At 43.5% G+C, this 21,159-nt stretch overlaps 1 protein-coding gene across 6 annotated transcripts in view; it reads left to right on the plus strand.

Annotated features, from left to right (window-relative positions):
* The window catches only part of TLR7 (toll like receptor 7), a 31,358-nt gene extending 11,375 nt beyond the window's left edge, over positions 1-19,983 (plus strand). For 3 of the 6 annotated variants that reach the window (XM_082864595.1, XM_082864600.1, XM_082864596.1), the window contains one exon: positions 15,771-19,983. In XM_082864595.1, coding sequence (XP_082720721.1) covers positions 15,771-18,920 — 3,150 coding nt within the window. In that variant the 3' untranslated portion in view covers positions 18,921-19,983. Of the gene's footprint in view, positions 1-307; positions 409-14,722; positions 14,804-15,770 lie in introns of those variants that run through there. The other 3 variants (XM_082864598.1, XM_082864599.1, XM_082864597.1) reach the window with 2 other exon arrangements.
* The last annotated feature ends 1,176 nt before the right edge of the window (positions 19,984-21,159 follow it).

Raw genomic sequence — 21,159 nt, forward strand, 5'->3', positions numbered from 1 at the left:
CCATTCTCAGAGAGAGGGGAGGGGAGGAGAGGGAACCCAAATCACATGCAAAAGAAAAATTTCTTTTAGAATCTAATGAGTTTTTGTAGTCTCAAATGTCATATCTTCGAAGATAAAGTAGATTTTTTAATAATGTTAGAAATGGTTTTCTGGAGTGCGTCCCTAGTCTAGATAACTTTCAGGAAGTAAATGCTATTAATAGGTGTTTTCAGCAGCATGTCTTAGAGCCATGTTCTCAGCACGCTTTGAAGCTTCAGTACTTTGCTGTCTCTGAAATGTAAAGTTTGGTGTTTTCTCTTTACCTTAGTTGATGCTATTGGGTCCATCTCAGGCTGATCTTGACACCTCTCATGCTCTGCTCTCTTCAACCCGACCTCTCTGTTTCATTTTGGAAGAAGACTAGAAATGGTAAGGACAGCTAAGAGATCCCTAAAAAGTGTTATCTGTCATTTTTTTGTGGGAAGAACTGAAACCGGCCGGCAAGAGAGTGTGTTTAAGTATCTGTACTTCGGTTATTTGCTGAGGAAAACCTCTTCCATGATCTCTCACAATCAAGATTAATCATGGGGGTATTTTGTAATTTCAGATTAATCAATACTTGGCTCTGTGCAACTTCCGACAGGAGTTACTGCATCCCACCCTGAGGAAGAGTGGATGTTTGAATTGGGGAAATAGCTTCTATGGGTCTAACTTTTTTCACCTCACCTTTTCAGCTTTAAAACTGTAGAAATCACTGAAGTTCCTTTCTGCTTTTTCTAGCGTTTGGTGGCGTCTGAACGAGTATGTGTGTGTGGCAGCAGGGGCAGACGGGCAGGAGTAGGAATACAGGAGCCTGGGCTCGCGTACGGTCACAGAAAAGCAGAAGCGGACCGGACGTAAAGCAGTCGGGGAAATGGGACCTTAGTACAGGATTGGGCTCAGTTCCACATACAGCAGAGACACGTGGGGATTTATAGGCCAGGAACAGAGTGAGGGTCAGTGGTTGGAAAATTACTAAGAGGAAACATCAGGGTTAGGGGGTGTTCTGGCTGGACCGACCTGACAGGGTTCTTGCTGAAAGCAGGCCAGGGAGATGGGATATCATCACCTGGGGGATGGTAGGGATGAGAGACTTGATCAGATAGCAGGGATGATCAGATAGCGTGGTCAGGGATTCTGGCTAAACTGACCTAACAGGATTCTTGCTAAAACTGGCCACATGGACACAAAAGCCCCCAAATCAAGGCCTAGTGACTTAGAGAAGGCTGACTAAAGTTTAGTCGAGGAGAGAGTCTGTCAGTGCTGGCTCTCCCAGTCACTAGCTGGGGGACCTTGGGCGTATCACCTCAGCCCTCTGAAGCTCAACGTTTTTTGGCTATAAAATGAGCATTGCTGTACCTCTCCAGTTGCCTTGCAGGGCCGTTGTAGGGGCTCAGATAACAAAACATATGTTCAGATCCTTTGCAAGTGCTGTGCGGTATTAGGTATGCCTAAAGTTCTTCACAAAAAGACATCAGTGACCTTTTCTTGAAATTATTTTGTCACCCCAATTAGACACAATGGAGTGCCTGCACCAGGAACCCACTCTGACTTCTAGATCTGAATGTTGGCGCCTGGGCTCATTTCGTGTCTAAGGTCTAATGAAGAGTTAACCACAGGGCACTATGTTACAAAAGAAGCAACCGCTTAAAGTTTCATTTCCTAGAAACGCAGATGTCTATTTTTAGGCCAACCCATGCCCGCATCTGCCTTTGCCCCTTGAGGGATGGCATGGTAGGGTTGATCGTAATAAACAGAGCTCACATTTATTGACCACTTACTACAAACTGAGCATCATGCTAAGGGCTGGATGTCTCTGTGTCGATTTCACCCTCCAAGCAGCCTTGTGAGGCACAGATGAGGGAGCTGGGGCTTCAAGAGGGTTAAGAGCTTGTGATCTTGGCTGGGCAGCTCGACTCTGGTAGCGAGACCCCTCTGCTCTACCTCGACCAAGCTGGCCCGGCACACACTTCCACCCGGGACACAGTCAGTCACCGTGGGCTTCAATTATGATAATTTACTCCTGAAAAAAAATTGGGATATCTTTTATAAGGAAAGGTGAAAACAACTTTTAAAAGAAGAAATAGAAAAGACCAAAAAGCATAGGAAAATTATTCAATCTTATGAATACTTATAGGTCAGACCCTTTGATGTGGAAACTCCACTTCTAGAAACTCTTAAAGAAACAATCAGGGATGTCACAAACAATTTACAAAGATAGTCTATGCAGCATGGCAAAGGGAATATCTCACGTCCAGTGTTGGGAAGGGGTTAATTAATTGTGGTCCACCCATTAAGTGGAATGTTATGTAACCATCAAATCATATTTCTTAAAAGAATAGTGAATGACATAAGAAAATACTCATGATATAATGGTAAATGGAAAAAGCAAGCTAGAAATTAAGTATCGTATATTCCTGATGTTTTTAATGCACGTGCTAGACACTTACTAAACGTTGGTTAATCTGTGATGACGGTTTGCCTGAGTAAATGGGTTACCTATTTTTCTTAATAGTTTCGCAAGAGAGCCCTGCGTTCTAACCATTTGACAGTTGAGAAATCAGAGGCTCAGGAGGGAAAGTGATTCACCAAAGTCAGAGAGCGCTTAGGTGGCAGAATAAGGATTTACAATCAAACCTTTCCACTGACGAAGCCCCCGCTAGTACTGAACTGCTTCTCACTGTGTGAAATAGATGCAGGAATAGGGAGATGAGTGTTAGAGGGAACATGCCAAAGTAACAGTAGTTAACTGTAGCAAATTTCTTCATCGCCAGAGAGATAATAAGGAATTCGTTTACTAAATTATTCAAAATTGATGGTTTAAAAGTCGGGAAGATGGTGTTGAAATTAAAAACAGTCATTACAGATGAACCAACCAGTGTCTTTGCACCCCACGAATAGATCATTGATATCTCTGAAGCCCACCAAAGTTTAGGCCTGGGATAGCAAATGATGGCCGTGGGTCATATCCAGCCTGCCACCTGTTTTTGTATAGCTCACAAACTAAGAATTTTTTTTATCTCTTTAAATGATTGAAAAAGTCGAAGGAAGATACTGTTTTGTGGCCCATAAAAGTTATATTAAAGTCAATTTTTCGTGCCCACAATAGCTTTATTGTTAGTGTATTTGTTTACATATTGTCTATAACTGCTTTTGCGCTGCAGGGACAAATCTGAGTAGTTGTGACAGAGACCATGTGGCCTGCAAGACAAAATATTTACTGACTGGCCCATTACAAAAAAATGTGCCAGTTGTGCTTTATGTGAAAAGGGGGATAGGGTATAATGTCAAGTAAGATTTAATATCTTACGGTCTTTGGTGCCTGTTGTGATGCATAGTAGCTGTTGAGTTCCTAATTTATGTAAGACAACTTTATATCATTTTACTCTTTTATTTTGAAAGCTAGGTCTGTTGGGCTAAAATGGTAGAAGGGAAATGATACAAAGTCTCTTTATTTAAGTAAGTGGGTTATATCCTTGTACTTAATTTTTTGGTTGTTATATAATGAAACTTTGATGTCCATGGTAATAACATTTTACAGAGGTTAGCCTATAATTAGGAATATTTCAGAATTTGCAAAAAGGGGATATTTGGTCCTAAGTCTTTTAGGGAAATTCCCAGTGGAGGCTGGCCTATAAAACAATAGCACATAACTTCCCTTATTCTCTGCCCCTCCCTTAGCCCCTAGGGTGATACATACAGTGCACATCTGGTTTTCAAACAATTCAGTGTCATGGCAACGTGACAAAAGGTTAGTGAATTCAAATTCAGGGGTTTCCCACAATTGCTCCCCACTCCTTGCCTCTTCCAGGTTTCTTTCTCCTGATTCTCCAGTTGGCCATCACCTCTGGTTCAACGCAGCCCATCCATTTACGGGATCCCCCCCGCGCCATGACATCCTTTGCTTCCATAGCTTGGTTTCAGTGACTCCCTCCACCAGAAATGCATATTCCAGCGCTTCCTTTTCAACTCAGGCAACGTGGCTTTTTTTCTGCTCTGTGATCTTAAAAATAAATGGGAGGGGTAGCTGAGGGCACCTAGCTGTTGTCCCCTGAAGTCTGGCTCATAGTAGCCCGCAGGTATGTTGGCCTTCAGACTGGCTACTGGGTAGATGAGCGGAGGATGGAGAAGAATTTTGCTGCAAGTCATTAAATCTAACCAGATCATAGCCATGCAAAATTATATAATAAAGACCAGAAGGGGAATACCGATGCAATACAGAAAGGTGAGAGGTTCTACCTGCCACCAGGTAATCACACCCAACTTCGTCTTCCTGGAGGGCTCTCTCCACCTTCCCCTCTCCTACCCCCAGCCCCTCGTGCTGGCTGCTCACTCTTAGCTGATAACCCAGCTTCCTGCTTCCCCGACTGCATCAGAGAATTGGAAGAGCAATTGGGAGAGATGGCCCACTGGCTCCCCTCTGCTTGTGTGCCCGCCTAGAGCTTCTGCACCCACCCGTCCTGCCTGACCTCCTGTCCAGTTACCCAGCATCGTGTAGCAGATCCCCCCAAAACCCACTGGCTTGATACCACCACTGTCCTGGAGTGTTATATGTGGCAGGCCCACGGGTTGACTGGGTTCACTGAGGCGTCTGTGGCGCTGGGTGTGTCCGCCACTTGCAGTCGGTGTCTGGGGCTGGACTCACCCCTGCACAGTTCTGGTGCCTGGATGGGGAGACTCCACAGCTGCGGGCTGCCACTGGCTCCACGTGGTCTCTCCAATATGGAAGCTGTGCTGTCCCCGGGCTTCTTCCAAGGCTGGTGGCTCAGAGCTCCAGTTCAAGTGGAGAGAGAGACAAAGAGATCACGAGAGAAGGAGTGCTTGGTGAGGTGAAAACACTCCCACCTTTTCTGTCCCAGCCTGGCAAGTCCTGCAACATCGCTTCTTCGGCTGCTCTCCTCCAGATACGGAAAAAAGCCTGCCCAGGTTCAAAGGAGGATGGGAGATAGGTGAACCAATTTGCAGACTCTTAAACTAAGGATGGAATTTTTATAATCCCTGCCAAAGCCAGTCTCCCCGCTAGTGCGCTGGGTCACCTCCCTGCTTTCCTTCCCTGTCTTCTCCTGCATCTTCTTCGGCATTATTATTCACGATGGGGGTTTGGGGAAGTTTTTTCCGCACTCTCACCAGCATTACAACATGCTGTTATGCTTGCCATCCTCAGATATATCCTCTTGACCCTCTTGGCCCCGGGAACTACCACCGGTATCTTTGTTCCCAGAAATGTTTGCTGCTGGCAGCTCCTCCCCTCACATGCTTCCAAGAACTTGGAAGTCATATTTGCTTTGGCTTCACCTTCAGAATCTATCCAGTATCTGGCAAGTTCTCACCACCTCCACCCCTGCCAGCTGGGGCTTTTGCTTGAATTACCGTAATAGCCTCTTGCCTGGTCTCCACGCTTCCACCCTTCCCCTCGTTGTCTCTTTCAACACAGCAACCAGCATGATCCTTCTAACATGAAGTCAGACCGTAGCACTCTTCGGCTGAAAACCTTGCCATGGATCGGCCTGCCGCTCCTTGTTGGGATGGCCGACTAGGCCCTGTAGGCATCCTCAGCGTGGGCCTGGGGCCCCTCCCTCTTTGTTTTTTAAATTGATTTATTTTATTTATTTTTGGCTGCGTTGGGTCTTCGTTGCTGCGCACAGGCTTTCTCTAGTTGCGACGAGCAGGGGCTACTCTTTGTTGCTGTGCGCGGGCTTCTCATTGCGGTGGCTTCTCTTGTTGCGGAGCACGGGCTCTAGGCGCGCGGGCTTCAGTAGTTGTGGCACCTGGGCTCAGTAGTTGTGCCTCGCGGGCTCTAGAGCGCAGGCTCAGTAGTTGTGGCGCACGGGCTTAGTTGCTCCACGGCATGAAGGATCTCCCCGGCCCAGGGCTCGAACCCGTGTCCCCTGTGTTGACAGGCGGATTCTTTTTTTGCCTTTTTTTTTTTAAACATCTTTATTGGAGTATGATTGCTTTACAATGTTCTGTTAGTTTCTGCTGTATAACAAAGTGAATCAGCTATATGCATACGTATATCCCCATATCCCCTCCCTCTTGCGTCACCCTCCCACCCTCCCTATCCCACCCCTCTAGGTGGTTACAAAGCACCAAGCTGATCTCCCTGTGCTATGCAGCTGTTTTCCACTAGCTATCTATTTTACATTTGGTAGTGTATATATGAAGATATACAGATGGCCAACAAACTCATGAAAAGATGCTCAACATCACTAATTATTAGGGAAATACACATCGAAACTACAGTGAGCTATCACCTGACACCGGTCATCAAAAAATCTAGAAACAATAAATGCTGGAGACGGTGTGGAGAAAAGGGAACCCTCTTGCACTGTTGGTGGGAATGTAAATTGATACAGCCATTATGGAGACCAGTATGGAGGTTCCTTAAAAAACTAAAAATAGAACTACCATATGACCCAGCAACCCCACTACTGGGCATATACCCTGAGAAAACCATAATTCAGAAAGAGACAAGCACCACAGTGTTCATTGCAGCACTTTTTCCAATAGGCAGGTGGATTCTTAACCACTGTGCCACCAGTGAAGCCCTGCCTAGACCGTTGTGGAAGAACAGCAGCCTGAGGTTCTGGGGGTCTAGGAAGGAGCACTGAGGTCAGTTAGCTCAGTCCCCATAGTGTGTAGATGAGAAAATCGAGGTTTAGGAGAATTCAGTCAGTAGATGTTCATCAGAGCAGTTGACTTTCTTTAAGTTTAATTTTTATTTATTTTTTATTGAAGTATAGTTGATTTACAATATTGTGTTAGTTTCAGGTGTACAGTAAAGTGATTCGGTTATACATACATACATATGTGTGTGTGTATCTATATTCTTTTTTCATTCTATTCCATTGTAGGTTATCACAGAATATTGAGTAGAGTTCCCTGTGCTCTGCGGTAGGTCCTTGTTGTTTATCTATTTTATATATAGTAGTGTGCATCTGTTAATCCGCTGCTCCCAATTTATCCCTCCCCCCTTTCCCAAACAAACCATAAGTTCGTTTCCTATGTCTGTGAGTCTCTTTCTATTTTGTAAATAAGTTCATTTGTATAATTTTTTTAGATTCTACATATATCATATGATATTTGTCTTACTTCACTTAGTATGATAATCTCTAGGCTGACTCCTGATCTGACTTTGAGTTCACAGGAGCTAAGCCCCAGAATACATAAACATGAGAAGTCAGACTAATCCTGGTCTTCCTCTAACTTGTTGCAAAACTCAAACCACTGAAACTCATTTCCTCCCTCCTGCCATCTGTCCTTCTATGTCCTCAGATTGCATCCATGTCAGGAGCTTGCAAAGTCTTGAAGCTAAAAACAGTCAGCAAAGCACAAAGTTAGACTCATCTAAGTCCATGTGTTTTCCTATTAGGAGTCATAGCTCTACAACCGTAGGCATTCTAGCAGGAATCTAAAATGGATCTCACATCAGGAGAATACACTTCTGAATACAGTCCTGCCACAAAAATGAGGCATCTAATGGGACACGTGTCGCCTCTTCAGAGGGTTGTGTATTCAAGCTTCTGTTTGAAGGGTGGGCAGGCAGCCTTACCTTTAGGCCTGACTAGACCCCATCCCACAAACTCTTCTTTCTCCCCTGCCGTGGATTTCCCTGAAAGCAGAGAGTTCTCTGCTTGGGAATATACACGGCTTCTGAGACGCAGCGGTGGAGGAATTTGGTTCCTAATTGGGCAGGAATGGTGTCTAACTCATCATCATTCCCCTCCTGTATCTCACGTAGTGCCTTGCATGGAGGAGATTATTGAGAGAACAGAACACCTGTGCATACAGAATCAAACATTCCCATTTTTACCACAATTAGCTCACAAATTGAGCATCCAAATTTACCCAGTGTATTTGCATGTGTAATTAGCTATGATTCATGACTAAAGCCGGGCCTATTATGGTGTATTATGCTATTTTACAAATCAAATTCCTGAAAGACTTAGGTTTGGGGCAATCACTGCCAAAAAAGCAAAAAAACCCAAAATAACGTGGATTATTTGTATGAAATGAAAAAAAAGAGGCCTGGCGTTATGCTGAACGAACGCTTACATTTGAAAATAGCATTAGTTGAAGCGAAGGTCCTAGCTTCAGTCTGAAGCAGGTAGTTGCCCATGGTTTGAAAGGAGAAATTTCCATGGGAATAAAGGAATATTTCACATTTTAAAATCATCCTCTCAAGAATATCTTTTCGTTCTTAAGCCTCAAAGGTATTATTTCTCTGTAAATAACAAATTTAGAAAGGCTTTGTTCATTGACTCAGGTTTCTTCCTCACCTGCTTGATCAGGGTCCATCTGTGAGTTCCAGGCAGCCTGCGCAGAGAGCCGAGAGAAGGCTTGCCTTGCACACAGCGTTCCAAGGGCCATTTGGGCTGGGACTCAACGACTGAGTATAAGACAGGGACAGTCCCATCCTGGGTGTGCCTGTTCCCAGGAGAGACAAATGAGCTCTGTGCTCTCACTAGGGTTTCAGGCTCAAGGGGCCAGAACTTCTGAGACAGCAGATTGCCTAGAGCTCTTCTGTGGGTCTGCTTCCCACAGCCTCCCTCTGACTGCATCCCCTTTGTCCTCTGTGGCTCTTTTCCCATTTCAGCCCTTCTTTTAGAGGCCCCCAACCCTCCTGGTCTCTCCTCGTCCCCTTGTCAAAAACCTGATCTTTGGAAAGACTTTGCTATTTATGATCATTGAGCCTTCCATGGGATTTGAAGAATGTTCAAAGCCTTGATTTACTCAGCAGATACTTATCTTGTGCTCAGGAGGTGGCAGGCATCATCATCACAAGTAAAGACAAGTCCGTGAACCTCAGAGTGTTTGGCACCTAGAGGGGGCGATGGGTGAGTTGATACCAAGACCCCTGGAAAGGTAAGCTAGCAGGATGGCTGAGGGCCAGCTCTGTATCTGAGTCGCCTGGATCTTAGAGCTAATTCCATGTGCAAGTGGAAGGTTTTGTCTAGACCAGGGGCCTGAAAACTATGAGCTCTGGACCAAATCTGTCCCACCACCTGATTTTGTGAGGTAAGAATGGTTCTGACCACCTTAATTCGTTATGTTCTAAATAGTTATTTAAGTAGCCACATAACAGCCTCAATTTGGTCTACAATATTGGCTGTCTGGCCCTTTACAGAAGAAGTTTGCCAAGCCCTGGCCCTGACCAGCACTGTCTAATAGAACTTTCTACAGTGATGGAAAATGTTCCCGTATCTGCATGCTCAAATACGGTAGCCATGAACCTGATGTGACTTTGAGCCCTTGAAATATGGTTAGTGTGACTGAGGAACTGAATTTCAAAATTGCACTTAATTTTAATTCATTTAAATGTAAACAACCGCATGTGACTGGTGGCTATCACATTGGCCAGAGCAGCTTTAGACCATTTAAGTCTAAAGATTCTGTATTCTCTCAGCGTTCTTCTCTCTGAATTTAATCAACTTCCCAGAGGCTGTCTGAGTCAAGAGGAAGGCAACACTCTTAATCAGATTTTTTGGGCCCTGGACTGGCGTTCACTGTCTGCTAGAAAATGCTTAATGGAAAGTGCTCGAAAAATGCATGAGAGCATACACTTACTTCCTCTTCAAGCTGTATCTGTGACATCTGCTGTTGTTTGGGGTAAGGCAGTTGGCTTTTTCAACCCCACAAGGCCCCAAATTAAGGAAGTCTTAATCATCTTTAGAGTTTAGGCTGCAGGCAGAGAAAACCTCACTTAACAAAGCTATATTTCCTTCTATCCCTGCTTGCAGAACTGGAGCTAAAGTTAGCCTCCCATTCCTGCTAGGCTAACTTCAGCCCTATAGGTCATTTCTCTCATAAGATTGCCTAGAACCAGAAGAAGTCATCAACACATGCCATCATTATGAATATTGTCAAACCATTTCCCCTAAGAGTAAAGTTGCAGTTGGCATTCTGGGCATGTCATGTACAGCATGGTGACTATAGTTAATAATATTATACTGCATATTTAAAAGTTGCTAAGACAGTAGATCTTAAGAGTTCTCATCACAAGAAAAAAATTGTAACTATGTGCAGTGATGCACGGTAACTAACTGTGGTGATCATTTCACGATATATACATGTATTAAATCATTATGTTGTACACCTAAAACTAATACAATGCTATATGTCAATTATATTTCAATAAGACCGGGAAAACAAAAGTCACAGTTGGCAGGTATTCTGCCTTCCAAGGTAGCATAGGTGACAGTAGTATCAAGTGTTTTTGTGACAGCGTAACATGGGTCACTAGTTTTTTAGTTTCCAATACCTGAGTCTTTCTTTCTTTCTTTTTAAATTAATTTTATTGAAGTATAGTTGATTTACAATGTTGTCTTAATTTCCGCTGTACAGCACAGTGACTCAGTTATACATTAATGTGTATGTTCTTTATCATATTCTTTTCCATTATGGTGTATTACAGGATACTGAATACAGTTCCCCATGTTCAACAGTAGGACCTTGTTGTTTATCCATCCTATATATATTAGTCTGCATCTGCTAATCCCAAACTCCCAGTCCATCTCTCCCCTACCCCTCCTTGCCAACCACAAGTCTGTTCTCTGTATCTGTGAGTCTGTTTCTGTTTCATAGATATGTACATTTGTGTCATTCTAAATTCTACGCCACTAAAATTAGGTTTGCAGTCATGCAATAGAAATTCCAATTAACACTGGCTGAGCATAACAATCTTGTGATTTCTCATAAACTCCTAGAAGTCAGCAGTTCAGAGCTTTTGTTTCCACTCTGCTCTATGAGGTCATGCAAGGATCTACATACTCTGCATCATCTACCTTGTTGCTTCACCAACCCTAGCACATTTTCCTCATTTGCATCATTCCAAGATGGTGGCTACAATATCCATATTACAAGAAGCCGGATGGAAGTAGACAGGAGGAAGGGGAAGAGTCTCACTGTTTAAGGACATGTCCCAGAAATTACACATCTCACTTCCTCTCCCATCACATTGGCTTTAACATAGTCATATGGTCATAGCTGCAAGGGAGTCTGAGAAATATAATCTTTTTTCAGAGTGGCATATGCCCAACTCTAAATGGAGATTCTATCACTATGAGATGAAAGAAAGGGGAAAAATATATAGATATAGAACAATCTCTGGAGCCTCTGAGAATAATAAAAGGAATTGGGAGTATCAGGAAATACTCCTGGAATAAGAAAAACATACAGTTAATCTACACATATGCAAGTGGCAGCATCTCATCTGGAAAGAACTAATGGTGTTCCACATTCTATTTTATTTTATTTTTCATTTATTTTTTAATTTTTGGCTGCATTGGGTCTTTGTTGCTCCGTGTGAGCTTTCTCTAGTTGCAGTGAGCAGGGGCTACTCTTCGTTGTGGTGCACGGGCTTCTCATCGCGGTGGCTTCTCTTGTTGCGGAGCACGGGCTCTAGGCAAGTGGGCTCCGTAGTTGTGGCTTGCGGGCTCTAGAACGCAGGCTCAGTAGCTGTGGTGTCTGGCTTAGTTGCTCCGTGGCATGTGGGAGCTTCCCGGACCAGGGCTTGAACCCGTGTCCCCTGCACTGGCAGGTGGATTCTTAACCACTGTGCCACCAGGGAAGTCCCCCACATTCTATTTTAAATCTGTATATTTTTTCCCTCCTCCACTAGGCTTTGAGCTCTTTAAGGACAGAGATTCTATATCTGCTGCTCCTAGTAGGTATCCAATCAATATTCGTCAAATGAAAGAATGAATGAGTCAGTAGAATTCTGATTTTTTTAAAATAAATTATTTCTCACCAGATACTTGGTACAGTTTCAAGCTAAAGAACTGTTGGGGAATTTCCTAGTCCAAGCCCATTGTCTTGATCTAGGAAGGTTGTCTGGGTCCTTGGTATCCCATATTGTTATTTCTGTGTCCATCATCCTCTTGTAGGGGATCTCCTCCTGAGCACAGTGCCCACCTCTGAAGGGTACACAGAGAATGAACTATGAAGGCAGGGCAGGACCCAGTTCATCTAACCTCCATCTGGAGTTCTTTTCACAAGCTCAACATGTAATCAGTGAAGTAGGAGATGAGAGGAGAAGGCAACTGCTTCTGTCTGGGTTGATCCCAGAAAGCTTCTTGAAGAAGATAGGTTTGAACTGGGCATTATAAAAGCAGAGCTTCCTAAACCTTTCCCCCCGAGGAACCCCAGGGCAAATAGAAGAGGGAGAATGTGACCCCTGAGGAGGCTGGGGGTGTAGTCTGAAGGAACCTACTCCAAGGAGAAATTTCTTTTAACTATTTTGCTGTTTCACTATTCATTCATGTATGCATTCATTCTTTCATTCATGTATTTAGCAAACATAATGCAGCATTAAGTGCCAGACATTGTCTTTTATGAAGACACACAAGACCCTGCTCCCTTGAAGCTTACGTTTTCATGCAGAATAGATGTAAAACAAGTAAGCACGTAAACCAGAAGCACATAAACGATCAACAAGATAATTTCTGATGGTGCTTAAGGCTATGAAAGAAATAAAGCAGAGTAGTCTAGTGCAGAGTACATATACCTCTCTGTGCCTCAGTTGACTCATCTGTAAAATGGAAATGATAATAGAGGTCTACAATTCCAAAATCCCCTAACTGAAAGCTTTGTCCTAATTCAGTTGATGGCAAACACGACTTGATCTGAACTCATTTGGAAGTGCATCTTGACCTGAACCGAATTATGTAGTAGTAGTAGTAGTTGTTGTTCTTCCTTTTTTAAAATCCCACTTAGAGTGGACAGTCCTGTGCTTCACTGCACAAATTTTTGTGTGTTTGATTATGAGATGCTGCCCCAGACTCCAGTTGGAGTATTACATAATACGAGGTACATGCACCATATTACCTTCTACGATCCGAAAAATTCTGAGTTCCAAAACACATCTAGGTCCAAAGGCTGTGGATAAGGGGTCGAAGACCTCATGCAGTTATTATGAGGATTAAATGAGTTCATATATGTAAAGCACTGAAACCGTTGCCCAGCATATGGTAAATGCTACCTAAGTTACCTACTGTTCCTGCCTTTATCACTATTCTTACATGGGAGGGTATTTAGAAAAGTTGCCTAGAGACGGCCTCTCTGAGGATGTGTCATTTAAGCAGACAGCCAAGGGATGAGAATGACCTGGCTGTGGGAAGAGGAGGAGAAAGATAACTTCGGGAAGACGGAACAGCAAGTGCCAAGACTGGCTCAAGTGCAGAACAGAAAACAGGCCGGATGTCTGGTGTGTGGTCCAAGAAGGGGAAAGGTGGTTCAAGGTCAGAGTGATAGGCTGGAGTCAGAACATGCACGATATAAACAATGGTGAAGACTTTGGACTTCATTCAAAATGTAATAAGAAATCGTTGTAGTTGATCTGATTCGTGTTTATAAAGACTGCTCTGATGCTCTTGATGGATGAATTGTGGAGGAGGAAGGGGGCAAGGGAGAGCAGGTCGGAGGCCAGTGTGTAGTACAAGGTGAGACCTCATGGCAAAGTGGAGTAGGGTTGGGGTAGCAGACAAGGAGAAAAGTGGACAGGTGCGAGAAAAAGTTCAGAAATAAGGGAGAAAAAGACTTTCTGATTAATTTTGCATTCGTTGTAATTTATAATATGTCCATGTATAGAGGCTGCGAATGTCACAGTCATGGTCTCCAGTGTGTTAAGGTCAGTGGTTTGCTGGACCCAGCTCCTGGGAATGGGATCGGAAGAGGGCACCTGGTTCATGATTTGTCTTTGTCATTTATCCATTTGGTCCCTGCCTGGACCTCCCTGGTCCTTAATATCACTCTTAGCAGCATTACTTGTTGCCTTTTGATAGTGGGATTCATGAACCCATCGTGTCTTCCGACAGAAGCATAGCTGAGGATGGGTTCAGGGTCTGGGATCCTGTTATCAGGGACCATACAAATAGCTCACTGTACTTATCCCCTTTCCCTCTTCTAAAGCCCTTCCCCCGCATCTTGACTTAATCCCTCTTCCCTGAGTGGTGGATGCTTTTCCTGAATCTTTGAGTAAGATAGATGCCCAAGGAAGATACACTATTTAGCTAAGGGCTTCCCATACTCCCGGCCTTTGCCACATCTTCCCAGGGATCTGACTGCTCCAGATTGAGAAGTACAGCCTTAAAAGATAACCAGAATTCTGGTGGGTGGCAATGGTAGGGAAGAGGACTCCAGGTGGAGGGGCCTGCAGGTCAGGGAACTGCAAGCTGGTCTTGGGCTCAGTGATTAGAGAAGCTGGTAGGGGAGTTGTATGAGGTCAACCTAGACAAGGAGATGGAGCCAAATTATGGAAGGCTTTGGACACCGTGATCAAAAGTTAGGGCTCGGGCTTCCCTGGTGGCGCAGTGGTTGAGAGTCCGCCTGCCAATGCAGGGGACACGGGTTCGTGCCCTGGTCCGGGAAGATCCCACATGCCGCGGAGTGGCTGGGCCCGTGAGCCATGGCCGCTGAGCCTGCGCGTCCAGAGCCTGTGCTCCACAACGGGAGAGGCCGCAACAGTGAGAGGCCCGCGTACCGGAAAAAAAAAGAAAGCTGAGGGGAAATTTTGCTTATTTACCCTCCATTGGAGGAATTAAGGGAAGTAGACACTTGGTTTATTAGATATCAGTATGACTGGTTGATTCAGTCAATTGGGAGGACAGAAGCATTAATGGAGCTGGAAGTCTGCTGTAGAGACACAGGCTGGATCATTCCATGGATAAACACCGGTTAAATGAAAACCAGTGTTCTGGAGGAAAATACTGCTACAAGTCCTGAAACTGGAGAGCAAGCCTGTGGTTAAACCACCCTCTACGCAGGGCAAGCTCGAGTTAATATGATGGTTAGTAAAGCTCTTCAAGTGTGTCCCATGTTCCCTTTTAAGGTCTTTCTTCCCAGGGTGCAAGTGTCTCTCATGCTAAACCTGGATGCCCAAGAATCGCCATTAAGAGTAGGTTCCCACATGTCTCAGTTGGCCTGAGGGAGTCTTAGTTTATGCCTGTAGTCTTGGCATAAATTATTAACAGCCCCTCCCTTTTCCTTCCCATGAGTATCCTGTTTGATCAATTGGGGGTCACCCAGGCAGTGCCCTGACTCTCTACCCTCCCCTTTCCAAATTTGTGTAATATAAACCCAATGTGTAGGGAAAACGTTCATCCCCAAATCATCTCGGAGATGATTTCCAAGAACAGTCCAAGAGGAAAGCCCGGCTTATAGATAGTAGTGCCAAAATGGCGCGAGTTGTGCGACCTTGGACAAATCAGTTAATATCGCTGAGCTGTGTCTTAATCTGTAAAATGGGGGTAATGGATCACCTTTGTTTCCCTCCTTAGAATATTAAGAGGCTCGAGTATTGTGAAGGACTCTTCTAATGTGTGCCAGAGCAGGCTTAACAAACAAACATTAACTGCACTAAAGTTTTTCTTTCCAGATGTAGCTGCATTTTAACATTCCTTCACCCCCGCACACCCCTCTCAAATTTCAGACTTCGGCAGCTAACTGATGGCTCTTCCATTGCAGCATTCTAAATAACAGTGAAGAGGAAAGCGCTGCTTCTCCCAACTTAAAAGCTATAATACTGAAAAGCTAAGATGCTAAAAGCTAAATATGTAACTAAGTTTTTTATGAACCTCAGTAATTGACAACTACAGTCATGGGGTGGAGGTCGGGGTGCTGTTTAGACCAGTGAGAACCATCAACCCAGACTGTTTAGTTTCAAATGTAGCAAAAGAGAGGCAGCAAACGGGAATTTTAAATTCTGATTCTTGGTGTATTTTAGAAGGGCCATTTGTTCTTTCTTATACTTTCAGGTGTTTCTAATGTGGACCTCGAAGAGACAATTTCTCATCCTTTTTAACATGATCCTAATTTCCGAACTCCTTGGGGCTAGATGGTTTCCTAAAACTCTGCCCTGTGATGTCACTCTGGATGCTCCAAACGCCCATGTGATCGTGGACTGCACAGACAAGCATTTGACAGAAATTCCTGGAGATATTCCCACCAATGCCACCAACCTCACCCTCACCATTAACCATATAGCGGGTATCTCTCCAGCGTCCTTCTACCGGCTGGACCACCTGGTAGAGATCGATTTCAGATGCAACTGTGTACCTGTTCGACCGGGGCCAAAAGACAATGTGTGCACCAGAAGGCTGCAGATTGAACCCAGCAGCTTTAGTAAACTCACTTCTTTAAAATCTCTTTACCTGGATGGAAACCAGCTTCTAGAAATACCTCAGGATCTTCCTCCCAGCTTACAGCTGCTGAGCCTTGAGGCCAACAACATCTTTTCGATCATGAAAGAGAACCTAACAGAACTGGCCAACCTAGAAATACTCTACCTGGGCCAAAACTGTTACTATCGCAATCCTTGTAATGTTTCGTTTTCCATTGAAAAAGATGCTTTTCTAAATATGACAAATTTAAAATTGCTCTCCCTAAAAGATAACAATATCTCAGCTGTCCCCACTATTTTGCCACCTACTTTAACTGAACTCTATCTTTATAACAACATCATTGCGAAGATCCAAGAAGATGATTTTAATAACCTCAATCGACTGCAAGTTCTTGACCTAAGTGGAAATTGCCCTCGTTGTTATAATGCTCCGTTTCCTTGTACACCCTGTGAAAATAATTCTCCCCTACATATCGACCTAAATGCTTTTGATGCATTGACAGAATTACAAATTTTACGTCTACACAGTAACTCTCTTCAGCATGTGCCCCAAAGATGGTTTAAAAACGTTAACAAACTTAAAGAACTAGATCTTTCCCAAAACTTCTTGGCCAAAGAAATTGGGGATGCCAAATTTTTGCATCTTCTCCACAACCTTGTCCAATTGGATCTGTCTTTCAATTATGAACTTCAGGTCTATCGTGCATTTATGAATCTGTCAGATGCATTTTCTTCACTGAAAAACTTGAAAGTTTTGCGGATCAAAGGCTATGTCTTTAAAGAGCTGAGAAGTTCATACCTCTCCCCATTACATAATCTTTCCAATCTTGAAGTTCTTGATCTTGGCACTAACTTTATAAAAATCGCTGACCTCAGCATATTTAACCAATTTAAAACATTGAAATTCATAGATCTCTCAGTGAATAAAATATCACCTTCAGGAGATTCAAGTGAAGATGGCTTCTGCTCTAACATGAGAACTTCTGTAGAAGGTCATGGGCCCCACGTCCTTGAAGCATTACATTATTTCAGGTATGATGAATTTGCAAGGAGTTGCAGGTCCAAAAGCAAAGAGCCTCCTTCTCTCTTGTCTCTTAATGAAGATTGTTACAAGTATGGGCCGACCTTGGACCTAAGTGGAAATAATATATTTTTTATCAAGTCTTCTGAGTTTCAGCATCTTTCTTTCCTCAAATGCCTAAACTTATCGGGAAATAGCATTAGCCAGACGCTTAATGGTAGTGAATTTCAGCCTTTAGTGGAGTTGAAATATTTGGACTTCTCTAACAATCGGCTTGATTTACTCTACTCAACGGCATTTGAGGAGCTACGCAACCTGGAAGTCCTAGATATAAGTAGTAACAGCCATTATTTTCAATCAGAAGGAATAACTCACATGCTAAACTTCACCAAGAACCTAAAGGTTCTGAAGAAACTGATGATGAACAACAATGACATCGCTACCTCCACCAGCAGGACCATGGAGAGCGAATCTCTTAAAATTCTGGAATTCAGAGGCAATCATTTGGATATTTTATGGAGAGATGGTGATAACAGATACTTAAAACTCTTTAAGAATCTGCTGAGCTTAGAGGAATTAGACATCTCTGAAAATTCCCTGCGTTTCTTACCTAGTGGAGTTTTTGATGGTATGCCTCCAAATCTGAAGACTCTCTCCTTGGCCAAAAATGGGCTCACGTCTTTCAACTGGGGAAGACTCCAGTACCTGAGCAATCTAGAAACGTTGGACCTCAGCTACAACCAACTGAAGACTGTCCCTGAGAGATTATCCAACTGTTCCCACAGCCTCAAGAAACTCATACTTAAGAACAATCAAATCAGGCACCTGACAAAGTATTTTCTACAAGATGCTTTCCAGTTACGGCATCTGGACCTGAGCTCAAATAAAATCCAGGTTATCCAAAAGACTAGTTTTCCAGAAAACGTCCTCAACAACCTGAACATTCTGTTTTTGCATCACAATCGGTTTCTGTGCAACTGTGATGCTGTGTGGTTTGTCTGGTGGGTTAACCATACAGAGGTGACGATTCCTTACTTGGCCACAGATGTGACTTGTATGGGACCAGGAGCACACAAGGGCCAGAGTGTAGTGTCTCTGGATCTATATACCTGTGAGTTAGATCTGACTAACTTTGTCCTGTTCTCACTTTCCATATCGGCAGCTCTCTTTCTGATGATGATCACAACAGCAAACCATCTCTATTTCTGGGATGTGTGGTATAGTTACCATTTCTGTAAGGCCAAAATAAAGGGCTATCGACGTCTGATATCACCAAATTCTTACTACGATGCTTTTATTGTGTATGACACTAAAGACCCAGCAGTGACAGAGTGGGTTTTGGATGAGCTGGTGGCCAAATTGGAAGACCCAAGAGAGAAATGTTTTAATTTATGTCTCGAGGAAAGGGACTGGTTACCAGGGCAGCCTGTTCTGGAAAATCTTTCCCAGAGCATACAGCTTAGCAAAAAGACAGTGTTTGTCATGACAGACAAGTATGCAAAGACTGAGAATTTTAAGATAGCATTTTACTTGTCCCATCAGAGGCTCATGGATGAAAAAGTGGACGTAATTATCTTGATATTCCTTGAGAAGCCCCTTCAGAAGTCCAAGTTTCTCCAGCTCCGGAAGAGGCTCTGTGGGAGTTCTGTCCTTGAGTGGCCAACAAACCCACAGGCTCATCCGTACTTCTGGCAGTGTCTGAAAAACGCCCTGGCCACAGACAATCACGTGACCTACAGTCAGGTGTTCAAAGAGACAGCCTAGCCCTTCTTTGCAAAATGTGACTGCCTAACTTACCAAGGAGAGGCTCGGCTGCCTAGATTGGCTCATCCGTGTCCCACCAAAAGAGTGTTTTAAACTTTTCCAAGCCCTGAGATTGCCCATATTGGAGAGGAGTCACCGACCGATAGATGACAGAGGAACTGGAAAATTGGGATTTATATAAGCGTCAAGTCATCTTTCTTAGCTCTCTCTGTCTCCATTTGCAGTTGAGCCTCTGCCTTCTGCTCCTGTATAAAATACTGTTGGGAGAAGGGTGGCAAGTAGAGGACATGGCACTTTGATTCTCCTGGAATTGTGATTATTATGTAAACACACAGTCACTAAATTGAGAAGAACTGCATTTCTACCCTTAAGAAGTACTGGTATGTGTGGAAATAGGGTAAAAAAAAATGCTCAGGGTCTACCTATATGACATTAAAATGCACCAGAGTTAATTAGTGGGAATAAACCAAAAACAAAAACAGTTAACTCCTCAACCAATTGCTTGAGTGTAATCTAGCACCCCCTTCTGTGCAGACTGAGTGTTGGCACCCAACAGGTGGTTGCTGCTCAAGTGCTCCTCACTCGTTTCCCCTGGGCCTGTTATTGGGTTCTGTGGGGAAATAGAAACATCTTTGCCATTGATGGACATAGTCTCCTTACAAATGGGAGAAAAATAAAGTGCTCTGCCTTTATGCAAAATGATGCTCTTCACCTTTGATGATAATTTACCTGCTTAAATATTGCTGTGGACTAAATGTTTGTGCCCACCCCCAAATTCATATGTTGAAATCCTAACCCCCAATATGATGGTATTAGGAGGCGGGGTTTTTGAGAGGTGATTAGATCACGAGAGTGGAGCCCTCATGATGGGATTACTGCCTTAGAAGAAGCAGCCAGAGGACTGAGGATACAAAGAGAAGTGGGCAGTCTGCAAGCCACAAGAGGACTCTCACCAGAACCAGATCGTGTTGGCACTCTGATCTCAGACTTCCGTCCTTCAGACCTGTGAGAAATAAATGTTTGTTCTTTAAGCCACCCAGTTTGTGATGTTTTGTTATAGCAACCAAGCTAAGACAAATATTTTCATCTGCATTGAAAAGTACTGTATCCAAAGAAAAATTGCCTCATCCAATGATCTTTCAAACTGCTTTGTTAACTAATACTGTATATTTATAATCATCTGAAAACTTGATCCATCAACATTAGACGATTTTGGTGGTAAACTCTGAAGAAGGACCCCAAGAGCGTGTATTTATTTAGAATTATCAGGCAGGGATGACAACTGCATGGATTCCTTTAAATTTGGGGGTCGGGGGAGGAACAGAGGTTTTTCGACCTTAACACTGAGAAAGCCTCAGTCTTGAGCTTCGGCTTCACTACTCAGAAAAAGAACAGAAAGGCCCAAGATGTTCTGAAGACACACCTTCCAAGTGGGTATAAATCTGCATGAGGTCAAAGTTTGAAACGTGACCAATGTGCTTTTATTTCGTGAAAGAAGTTATCTACAGAGGTGTCTGTGCCCTTTGGAAGATAGTGTGTAAGGGTTCACATCTGAGAGTATGAGCTGGGAGATACTGTATTTTCCTCGTATGTGGAAAAGCCAAAGGTTTTACTTTAAGGATGGCTATCCATACACAGTATATAAATTATTTCCAAAGGACACATAATCAATTAATAAGAGTCACAAATTCCCAAATTAATCTCTGGATTGAATAGAGCCAATGATCTGACAACCTCTATAAACTTGATTGTACTTCATAGATGCCTTCTTCGGTGAAAACAAAGATAGCATCATAAAAATTGGCTTTGGCATGATAAACTTTCTTCTATTAAAACACATAAATACAGGGACCTCCCTGGCGATCCAGTGGTTAAGACTCTGTGCTTCCACTGCAGGGGGCACGGGTTCGATCCCTGGTCGGGGAACTAAGATCCCGCATGCCACGAGGTGCAGCCAAAAAACACACACACACACATAAGGTTTAAGCTATTTTGGTGATTCATGAAGCACTTGAAGACAACTTACATATCTGAAATGGATCAAGAGGAAGGGAAACTGAGAACAATGCAACTCAGAAACCACAACGTATTTCAACATGAGATTGTGTACAGTGGTTTGTTGTAAGAAATGACCAAAAGCACTTCAACAGATGGTTTTCATTTTAATTCCTTTGTAATCTCGACAAGTCACTCTTTGAACCTCCTGACAGTCTTCTGTGGAGTCCTGTTCTATTGGAGC

Source organism: Leucopleurus acutus (assembly GCF_964270905.1).
Source record: "Leucopleurus acutus genome assembly, chromosome: X".
Taxonomy (NCBI): Eukaryota; Metazoa; Chordata; class Mammalia; order Artiodactyla; family Delphinidae; genus Leucopleurus; species Leucopleurus acutus.